General features: G+C 34.5%; 3 protein-coding genes across 3 annotated transcripts; 1 reads left to right on the top strand and 2 right to left on the bottom strand.

The window, feature by feature from the left end:
* The first annotated feature begins 628 nt into the window (after positions 1-628).
* Positions 629-4,373, top strand: thoc5 (THO complex subunit 5). Its single transcript, XM_018454517.1, has 11 exons — positions 629-846; positions 1,306-1,443; positions 1,516-1,730; positions 1,820-1,895; positions 2,091-2,276; positions 2,380-2,512; positions 2,604-2,843; positions 3,019-3,121; positions 3,278-3,485; positions 3,659-3,956; positions 4,057-4,373. Exons 1-11 carry the CDS (start codon positions 751-753, stop codon positions 4,371-4,373), a joined length of 2,010 nt encoding a protein of 669 aa, XP_018310019.1. The 5' UTR covers positions 629-750.
* Positions 4,374-4,620: 247 nt separating this feature from the next.
* Positions 4,621-6,626, bottom strand: LOC108726755 (coiled-coil domain-containing protein 65). The gene is made up of 6 exons (XM_018454519.1): positions 6,288-6,626; positions 5,962-6,214; positions 5,664-5,887; positions 5,200-5,592; positions 4,905-5,042; positions 4,621-4,831 (listed from the first exon to the last, which is right to left on the bottom strand). The coding sequence occupies exons 1-6, from the start codon at positions 6,426-6,428 to the stop codon at positions 4,637-4,639; spliced, it is 1,344 nt and encodes a 447-aa protein (XP_018310021.1). The 5' UTR covers positions 6,429-6,626; the 3' UTR covers positions 4,621-4,636.
* Positions 6,627-6,889: 263 nt separating this feature from the next.
* Positions 6,890-10,969, bottom strand: LOC108726754 (differentially expressed in FDCP 6 homolog). Its single transcript, XM_018454518.1, is given in 10 exon segments — positions 6,890-7,458; positions 7,672-7,736; positions 7,738-7,825; positions 7,912-8,113; positions 8,214-8,555; positions 9,017-9,140; positions 9,229-9,344; positions 9,428-9,631; positions 10,341-10,460; positions 10,598-10,969. Coding segments are annotated over 10 exon segments (1,611 nt in total). The 5' UTR covers positions 10,697-10,969; the 3' UTR covers positions 6,890-7,207.
* Positions 10,970-11,212: the final 243 nt, after the last annotated feature.

The following is an 11,212-nucleotide window of genomic DNA, read 5'->3' on the forward strand; positions in this document are numbered from 1 at the left end:
GTTGCAAAGCTGCTTTCTCTGCTGAACGCAGCCGTTGATTTACATACTTGACGGCTTCATTTTTCCAAATAATGCACGTAATGCAAATGTCTAAATTTGAAATGGCCGCGTTTCGCCTCAAAATGGATGCGAGTTTGCGATACTTAGGCCGGTATTCATAATCGATTCTTATTTCAAGACCGTCTTAAGTAATGCGGGGTCTACAATAGAAGTCGTAGCGGTCGTAGGGTCTTAAGTCGTAGAAAATTGACCAATCACAGTTGATTATTCTTCTCCTATTAACTGTACTTAAGATGTCACGAACCAATCAGAGGGCCGCATTAGTGTCTTAAGACATTACTTAAGACGGCTTGAAATAAGAGGTCTGTTCTTTTTGACTGAACTCTTGCACCAGTTTATCTTTCTTCTTTTTTCTTTCCTCCTGAAGAAAAAAGGAAGAAAGATGAACTGGTGCAAAAGTTCAACCAAAAAGAACAGGCCTAAGAATCGACTATGAATACCGGTCTATGAATACAGGCCTTAATAGATCTAGTGACTTTATAGAGCTACAACTTACAGCGCCACTGTAGCGTAAGAAGAAGTGAGATAGTACGATTTTTCTCTTTCGCACAATTTCGATGACAAATGGCGGCCACTTCGGGTGGCCGGATTAAAGAGACACTACATACTAGTATGTGATAGTGTTCGTTTGTGTGTATATTCGGAGTTGTAGGAGTTAATTTACACTTGATTTTATTTATTGACGTGAAAATGGGTAAAGAAAATGAATCGGATAGTGTGAAAAAAAGAAGAAAGTCTGTGAGTGCAAACAGCGGAACCTCAACGAAAGACGGAGATATGTATAAGGTATAAAAAAGTTAAAGATTTTGTTTAAAAAGTTACAAGATATTTGACGTATAATACTGTAATACATTTGTTCGCTTCAAATTTCCGACCGAAATAGATTTTTAAAAAATATCACTTAATTTTCGCGATACCAAACGATGATTTCTATCATTCAAATTTTTTATTTTTTCGCTCAAATAGCTTGAATAGCTCAAGCAATATATTTTCGTCAACATCGTAGGTTAAGTTTAATTCATGAAATTATGATTAAATTAAACTAAATAAAATAAAATATATGGTATGTTTGCTACAGTTTGCTACAAACGAATCACCAAACAAGCTGACGTTATTTATTGTCTTTTTGACTTCAGAATGACGTTTTGAACATTGAAATGACGACAAGCTTGTTTGTTAGGGAATAATGATTTATTTTTATTCTGCTGCTGCCTCATTAACTTTTGTCTCTCATATCATTGTCAGATAATAATTAATTATGAAGAGAAAGAAGCTGTTGAGAGATTGTCTGAAGATGATTCCGAATGCTTTCTGGCAACTTGTAACGATATTCGAGCGGCGATGAGTAAAATAGCAAAATTAAAGTCCAGTGGTGACCCAAACGTTTGTAACAGAGATTCTATGTTATCGTTTATTGTCAAGTTTGCTTTAAACTTATTAAAACAAATGCTTTAGGTAAAAGATGATATTCATGAGCTGCAAATTCAAACGTCACTGGCTTTTATAGAACTGAAGAAGTTAAATCGTATGGAAAAGTTCCGTACAAAATCTGCACGAGACTCTCTAGTGGCTGCAAAGAGTAGCGTTGATAGTAGACATTTGCATTTACAGAATCTATTGTACGAAGTGATGCATTTGAAGAAAGAAGTTATCAAATGTCTTCAATTCAAGTAAATTTTTTTTATCTTGCAAAAGAACCTTTTGACTTTTTATTATCACTCTAAACAAAAATGAATAATTTTTATTTTCTTTGTTCTAGATCTAAAGATGAATTGATAGAACTTGTTTCAGAAGAAGAATTTTATAAAGAAGCTCCAGAAAGTATCTCGCGATCTGTGTGTATACATAAGTTTTACATAGGATGCGTTCCATTTTCACACGCTGTCAGCATCAATTTATCCTTATTGTCTATCAAAACAAGAACGAATGATGCTTACAAGTGCAAAACGGAACGGAACCATAGTTAACATAATTTGAGTATATATAAAATTTAATTCTTTGCAATATATATAATACAATACATATTTTAGGAAATAACAAAGAATAATTCTCATCAACTGAGACTGGCTCGTTTAGAATGGGAACTGACACAACGAAAGCAATTGGCGGCATTGTGTGATGAATTGACAGAGAGTAAAAAGGCGGTAGCGTCCAGTATTGAAACGAAACAGACTCGTTTGGACAATCTTGCGCCGCAGTTGCGTTCTATATTGGATGTAGGCAAATTTAACTTATTGGTTTAGAAAATGTACAGAATGTTGAGTTTTTATTAAATGTTCCTATGTGAATAACAAATTTAATTTTTTTTTATATTTTCAGGCGAGCAAACCGTTACAAGAAAGTCTTGGATTGCCATTGGATAAAATTCGCCAGGAGCATCAAAAAGCATCATTGCTCGCATCACCGCTCTATGTGTTGTATGCAAAAGCGTCTGCTTATAGAGATGCTTATGGTATAATTCGTATAAAGATTGGATATCATATATTTTTGTTTTATGAATAAAATTTTGTCACAGATATCGTTTCTTGTGAAACATCTTGTAGATAGTACGTTGCTAGTCAAGGTGGAAGGTGACGAGGACGAAGCAAAACGCGCAAACAATCATGACGGTTTGCAAGAGTCTGATTCGGATCCTGAGAATCAGTCGGAAAGTATCGTGGAAGAAACACCCGTGCATAAGAAAAGACATCACAGATTATCCCGGGAAGCGAGGCAAGAAGAGAAACGGTCTAAACTATTACAGCGACATCCGTTACATGTAAAAATACTTATCACATTAAAAAGTGAGTTTTGAATAAAAAAAATCTATCTTCTAAGAAATGAAATGTTTAAAAAATATTCAAGTTAAATTGAAGGATTAAATAACATGAGAAATAAAATTTCATATTTATCAGTTTTAATTTATGATTAAAAAATCTTGAGAAAAGAAGAAATTTTATTGCGAATTTAAATTTTTAGACGAGACAAGGCTGACTCTTCACTTTTTTTACATGATACATTTAAAAGTCGTTACAGTAGAGTCAAAACTCGAAACAGAAGACTTGGGAGGTATTAGTGCTGGGTATGTATAACTCATATATATATATATATATATATAATCTTAATATTAATTTCATTCAAATTTCGTGTATACAAATATATGACAATACTCTTCTCTTGTTTCCTTTGATCTGATAAGTTTGAGTTAATCTTTTCAAGTTGTATGATTAATTAATAGAGACATGCTAGTATCCGAGTCGGTTCTTCGCGAATTGTACCCACGAGATTTAGGGTTGGAAAGTCCGAATCCTGCCAATCAGTATCAGTTGTCGCGGCATAACTTGGGATCGTTTTCGTCTTTGGGACTAGGCATTCCTTACAGATGGGCACAAAGAATGGCTGGTCTACACTTTGTCTCGTGTGACATGAGCGAACAACAACAAAAGGTACATGTCCTTGTAAATATGTATGTCGTGTGACATAAATGTTAAAAATAGTTGTTCCGTTAGTAATACAAAATTAATAACGATTCAAATATATAAATCTCTTCCACGATAGATGCGCAATTAAAGTAACGTATTCTAATTAAAATTCAATTTCGTGTCATTTTTATTTGTAGCTGACGAGTCAAGAATTGGCACAAGACTGTGTGGAGAGTGTGTTAAAAGAAATTAAACGGCGCATAAAAGCGAGGCTGGATCTATGTATGGAAATACGACAACTAGAGTCCGGCAACCTGCCAATATTTATTAGCACGACGGATCCCGTGCCGCAAAAAATTTCAACGTCGTTGCATCGATTCACGACTATGACCTGGAAAAGTTACTCAAATTATGTTGCTTCACCGGAATTTTACCAACGGGGATTAGTATTGTCTGTAGACATCTTTTACGAAGCTGTACTTCGTCGTGGCAGTAGTACGATTATTATTATTATTATTATTATTATTATTATAATATCCAATTACCTGTACTGATAAATGATTGCTTCCACATTTAAATTTGATTCATTTTTTAGGCGAACTCGTGGCCAGGATTGCTATCAAGCCAGATTACCCAAAGATAGCACCAGTATTTAGCATAAGCATAAGTCCAACAGTGCCAGCGTCTGCCGATATCATTAGAAATATCGAAAGGGAAGTCAATGTGATGTGGACCAAGTCTCCAACATTAACGGCGCAAATACAACGACTGAGAGCATGTTTCGACATCTATCTGGAAACTGAGAGCATGGCGCCGAAGGAAAAGATATTCTTCTATCCTGTAAGAGGACGGACTCGCGCTCGGCCATACAAATATTTATCATTGGGCGGAGGTATATTCACTCATCGTTAAATAAATTGTATGAATATCAAATCGACGCGTGTATATGTTCTTTTTTTTCAATTTTCTTTATTAATCTATTAGTATTAGTAAAAGATGTGAGATTGTTTTCTAAAATTAGCTTTTTAACTTTCCCAAATATTACATTTAGTTTCGATCTTGAAAGATTTCAACAAAAGCTTTTAGTCTGATACATTTTTAATTACTTTTTCTTAATTTTATTTTAAAAATATTGGCTTATTTTTCGCTTATCGGCACATTTGAAGTAAATATATTTATACAGAAATAGACGTGAGTGGTCGTGCGACCGGAGCTTTAGAAATGGTTAAGAGATATGTGCGCAGAGTGTTTCTCAATTGTTTGTTTTCGAAGGACAGTTTATCACACTCCTTTTTCATGGAGATATTATCGGATTTGATGTAATTGAACTGTTCCCAAAATTTGTCCAATTTATCAAACGGTTCTGACATCTGTAAGCATTGGTTATTTAAAAATTGAAGATACAAACTGTATTGTGTATTATTGTACTCGTACAATACCTACGCAACTCATAAAAGCTTTTCTAGAGCCCGTATCGCGTAAAGTATACTTTTGAACAGTTAGCGAGAATGGTTCCAAATTTGAGCACATTCTCAGCAATGAGAGTACTGTCGAGCCTTTTTCTGAAATCCTCTGCAATTCCTGTAAAAAGAAATCAAAGAATTTCTAAAATATCTATTTTTTTTTTGGATAGCCAGTCCAAATTATAATAATTTTTTAAATATTTTCTTAAGTATTTCAATTTTTTAGTTGAATAGTTAATTTGAATAAAAGTTTTGTAATTTAATATTATTTTTACTTTTCGAACGCTAACGCTGATAATAGTCAATTTCTTCAGCTGGGTAGTGTCCAGTACTTGATTCATGGAAAATATCTGTCTCAAACTTTCGGTTCTCTTCCTCATACGCACAATCTGATCGTTCAGTTCCGCTATACTTTGCTCCCGATTCTGCGATAATGCGTGCATGTCCTGTTTCAGGCTCTTAATTACTTTTTGTAATTGTGTCTGCAGCTTTGGATATTGCGCCACGTCTGCACGATGAGCATCGTCCTGCTCTTTCAAGTATTCGTACTGTTTTCTCTTATCTCCCGTATTTTTCTCATATTCAATCATCATTTCCTTAAGTTGTCTCCATAATTTCTCGATCTCATTGGAAACGTAATGCATCAAGCGCGACAAAGAATCTTCCTTCTGAAATATTTTCGATCAAGAGAATTATTAACATTTGTCATACGAATCATAAAAATAGAAAATATCCATACCAAGTACGCGATGCTATATATATTAGCGGCATTTTGGATTTTTGTTTGCGTCAATATATTTTCTATTTTCTTATCTTGTCCAAAATTTATATTTTGCAGCTGACTGCAATACTGCTCTAAATTCTTTCGCATCCTATTTAATTCGTTCGTTTCGTCCGAAACTACACGGTTACGTTCGCGTGCGAAGGATTCGTGCAGATCAATACACTTTTGTTTGCATCTTCCTATGTAATCATCAATAATTAATAATTGTAAACAATAATATAGATTTACAATGATATAAACCATTATAAGCTACCAATTATCAAGTCCATCATTTTAATGTGGGCCTCTTGCAGCCTTCGGTGATCGACATCGGCTGCTTCTAGCTCACTATGTAAACGCTGTATCATGAGATTTTTCATCTTCATCAGACGATCGAAATTATTCCAAAGATATTCTACATCTTCATGAAGTTCTTTACATTTTATTCGGCGTAGAATAAATCGCCATTGTTCATTGATCTTGGCAGTGTTTAATCGCGCGAACGCCTCTTCACGTTTCAGCTTACTCTACATTTCATAATTGATTTAAAAATTAATTAAATTGCTATTACATTATATTTTCATTTTATATTGGATGTACCTTAGTAAAAGCTGCAATCAACTGTTGTTTACGTCGTTTAGCCTCTAGCTCCAATTCGGCTCGGTGCTGTAGGTAGCGAGCGCGTTCTTCGTCGCTCATGCGAGCCAACTTGCTTCCCTTTCCCTTCTTTTTTTTCGGCATTTTTCAGTGAATTAAAGATTTTATACTGTTACAAATTATTCAAATTATTTATTCTTAACAAAATACAAATTTTTCCATTAGGAATATATGATGGTCTCAACACAGCACAATTTTAAGGTCAGCCACATATGGAATGTTTGATCAATAGACTTCAACTTAGTTTAGGACATATCTCTCTTTCTCTCTCTCTCTCTCTCTCTGTGTATGTAAAATATAAAAATTGCATCTGATTCCAATTAAATAAAATTTGACTCAAGTAAAATATTACGAAATTTTTTATAATTTGTAAAAGTTTTATAAAATATTTTGGCACCTCTGTTAGACATATATTTTACAATTCTATATATATATATATATATTTCAACATAATTAAGTATAAATTTGTATTAAATATTTTCTTATTTTTTACGATAATACACTCGACAAAAAATATATATTTATATGATATTTATATACGCATTATGTGGACATTGTATCTTCTATAAGATAAAAATCACATTATTTTCGAATATAATAAGGAATGGGAATTTGCGTATACAAAATCTGTTGATACAATACTAAATACTTTTTGGCTAAGATTGCGAATAAAGCAAGGCATCAAGAGTAAGGTACTATCGAATTCCGAGTTCGCATGAAATTTTCTCACATTCTTCATGAAAATATAATATAGTTGCTCTGCAACAATACAATAGATTCTATAGGCTTTTCTTGTCACTCTATTTGGTGGAAGACTTAAATGCAATTCGGGCGATAAAAGTATCGATCTTTAGCTATCGATGTCATATATTCTTCTGCATTGTCATAGGCCTGTTGTCAATTTTCTCTATGGACAACGGTCGTTCTTTTGTTGTCGGTATAAAGCTCTGAGTACGTCGAATCCTCTCACTTCCTCTCAAGGGACGCGTCACGATTTGTGCTTCCAATAAAAATTGAGCCTCTTCGGTGCGTTTCACCTTTTCGCGTGCAGCTCGCAATTCTGTGTCCAAATGCTCCCTTTCCGCTTCTAGGTGCTTAAGTCGTAATTCAGCATCTAAAAATTAATATAAAAGAATAATGCAAAAGTGAAAATTTTCAAAGATAGAAATTGAAAAATAAAAATAATAATAACATTAAGAATATAAAATGAAAACTAAAGAAAGAAATACACATGTGTACGTAGTTGTGTAGCTTTTGAAGAATCAAATTAATATAATAAGATTTAAAGCAGATGTTTTATTTTTCATTTTATTTAGATGTTATGTACCTTGCAACTGCTGCTCGTTTTTCTTCTGCATCTGTTCAAATTCCATTCTTTTCATCTTCTCCATCTAAAATTTCCTGCTGCTCCTGTTGCAATCTCTCTAATTGCTCTCTCTTTTCCCATTCTTCGCGTAGTACTCTCGCTTGTAAACTTCGTACTACAATATACATAAGACATATCTATCTAAATTATACAATCCTACAAAAATTAATACGATAAGAATTAGATATAATAGCCTATTACCTATTTCCTCATCACGTAGAGCCTGTTTTTCTTCTTGTAGCAGCAACTCTAGCTTTTGTTTAACATCTTCCAGTTGTTGAACTTTAGCACCTTCCTCCTTCGACAGAGTTTCCAATTTCCGAGCTTGTATTTCGGCGGCGATTCTAGCTTGCCTCTCATGCTGAAGTTCCAACTTGGTCTCTTCTTTTTCTTGTTTAACAGCCTAGCAAGTAACAATACAAGTTTTTGAATAAGTATTAACTAAAACGATTTTACTAAAGCATCTTTTACATATTTTTCTTCTTCAATTAATTTGCATTTACTTGTCGCAAGGATCTTCGTTGATTGGTCAAACTTCTCTGATAGCCGATCTTCTCGCTCGAATGCTGAATGGCTGTTTGTAACGCCGCGAGCCATTGGAGCCTGCCTTTGTGATCCTCTGCCATTAGCTCTATGCATCTATGTTCGGAAGTGCTAAGCACAAACCTTCTATCAGGCTTTCCACCATTTGTCACAGTATCGGCCCAACAATTAACGTTCAGGAGTATTAATCCGGATGGCTCTTTTTGTTGGGGATCTTTGTAATATGTCAATTCACCGGGACGCAAGACGAACCAAAAATATCGCAATGTTGGCAGCAGAAAACCTTTCTTCATTAAATAGCCCTGCACGATATTTGTAAAAAGAAAAAAATTATTTCATTGTAATGCACGCGCGTTCTATTGTTGCCTCTCAAGTCCATATTAGATTACCGATTTTGCAGGCCGATTCGACTACCAACTCTGATTGTCGATTCATAGTAAATCAATCACAATCAGTAAGTTATTGTGATTCGTTCATTACGGTCGGTAGTCTAATATGGGCTTTACAACTATAATATGTGTATGTAAACATAAGATGCAACATGGAGTGCGTTTAGAATTACATATGAAGCGATAACGATCTATCATTTTATCCTTTTTTATTATTCAGTGAACAACAGAGATAAATGATGCATCATGCGCTTCTTGCATAACTCAGAACGTACTCATGCATTATTATAGCATGCGTTTAGAGGAAGACCTATCAATTTAAGAATCAAATTTTCTTCAATTTATTAACAAAATTAAGCAAAACATCGATTTACCTTTTTCACCACGTTCTCTATGTAAATCTGGTAGAGATCATCAATCGCCTCTGATAACGCCATAATATCCAAAGTATTACCACCACTATATTTGGATTCCAACACTGCCAGAAATGTGGGAAACCTTCCCGATAAATTTTTCATCAACAAATTGCATTTTTTTATATCTTTATCTTTGCGATTAGTATGATAAGCTAGAAACAACAAATTACCTAAATGTCCCAATAGCCGCTGATAGAGCCAAGAAATCTGCCGCGTCCCATTGTAGACCCAAGGACATTACTAGATGGGAAGCGATTCGCGCTACCTCGTCGCCATGCATTATCACCTGCATCACCAAAAGCGATACATTGGTTATCGAAAATTGTTAAAGACATTTGTTTATATAATTTATTACAAGCAACCGCTAACCAGATAAGAATCTGTTGCATCTGAATCTGTCTCGGCCAGCAGGCAGTAAATTCTGAACAATTGATAAACACTATGATCGTCAAAAACTGAATGGGATCTCTCGAGATAGATCTTTTTACAAACCAGCCAGCAAATTTCATCTATCCCTTCTTCCATTGTCTTCAATGTTGGTACAGAGGTAGCATCAGTTACAGAAGAGAACACCTGAAATTATTGTACAGACCGCATCAAGCTGGATGAGCAAAAGCAAAGTAAATGCTCTTGAATGAGTGAAGATAGAAAAAAAAGATACTTGAAATAAATCTTATAGCGAATTCGGTCACTCGCACTACACTAGATCAGTGCATACTAAAAGCTGCTTTACATGAAATTAACAAAGTTAAATGTAAAAGTATATAAATATTTTAAACGATTAACTATCTACTAATGATATAGTCACATTATTTAACAAAATATATATGTATCATTTCATTGTCAAAGTTGATTATATTGTATCACTATATTGAGATATTTTATGTAAAGCAGCTTTTAACACCGATTCAGTGTAGTGCGAGTGATTGAATTCACTACTAGGAAACCGTGGTTCAAAGATATGCATTTTGAAAATAGAAAGATAAAGCAAAAGTCTTTGCATATAATATCTTAAAAATCTTAGATTTTGTGTATCTGAATATTCTGCTCTATTTTCACATTTCCTACAAGTTTTTGCCTCGATCAAATATTTGCTAGAATTTATTAATAATAAAGTACGAGCCAAAACGTTTCAAAAATACATTCACCTGTATATATACATCTCTTTGTATAAAATTCTACTATTTCTTTAAATAATTAAGAGAATTGGCATTTACCTCATTTTGTTTGAGATATATATACATAAATAGTTTATAATAATGCATTTTAAAAAAGATCTTACTTCTTTCTGTAAATAATAGATGTATTGATCGAACGTTAAACTTTGCGTACTCCGGTAATGCTCCAGGCCTTTTTCTACGCCGTACAAATCCATCAAGGTACCAATATTAGCTGTTAATACCTATCAAAATCAAATACTGAAATGAACAAGTGTCAAAGAGAAAAGAAAACAAAAGAGATAATAGAAGATTGCATGATTTTATTGAACTATCCAAATGGATTTTCTTGGTGATTTTATGATATCATTCAAAGTTTCACCTTTAACTTGGATTTGGCGACTGTGTTGGTGGCATCGGCCTGTAGAGCGTGAAATGCATGCCAGATACTATTGGTAAGGTTTTTGAGTAGATGAGCCATAGCAATCGTCTAATGAGGCCGGCAGCAACAGGTGTCTGCTTCTGTTTTTCCACCTGACGAGTATCCCTCCGTATTTCTGCGTCCGTTATCGTGGTCTATCGCGTCTGTTTATTGTTCCTCGCTGACATTCGAAAGCGCATATTTATCTCTTATCTGAATAGCCGCGAATTGCGCGGATCGCGTATCTCTTTTTTTCTTTTCCGTCTCGCTTTATGCTCTTCCTAAGATATTGGTTCTCCTCAAGTCCTGTCATCAGCTATCAGTCTGTCACTTGGCAAGTCGACAGTAGAGGCAACACAAAGGGAGAGTGGCAAATTGTATCACGTGATGCCCACGTCCAATCAGGATGGGGATCGCGTGACTAATTTTTTTCAATGGCTGCGTTCAGCAGAACGTTTGTTTTGTAAGGGTGAAATCACACGGTGCGGAATAGAGAATGCGTCATTGAAGCAACCAATCAACGCTATTCAGCGCTATTCGGAATAGCGCTGATTGGTTGCTTCAATGGCTGCGTTC

Source organism: Mycetomoellerius zeteki, unplaced genomic scaffold (genome assembly GCF_001594055.1).
Source record: "Mycetomoellerius zeteki isolate Tzet28-1 unplaced genomic scaffold, Tzet1.0 scaffold433, whole genome shotgun sequence".
Classification (NCBI taxonomy): Eukaryota; Metazoa; Arthropoda; class Insecta; order Hymenoptera; family Formicidae; genus Mycetomoellerius; species Mycetomoellerius zeteki.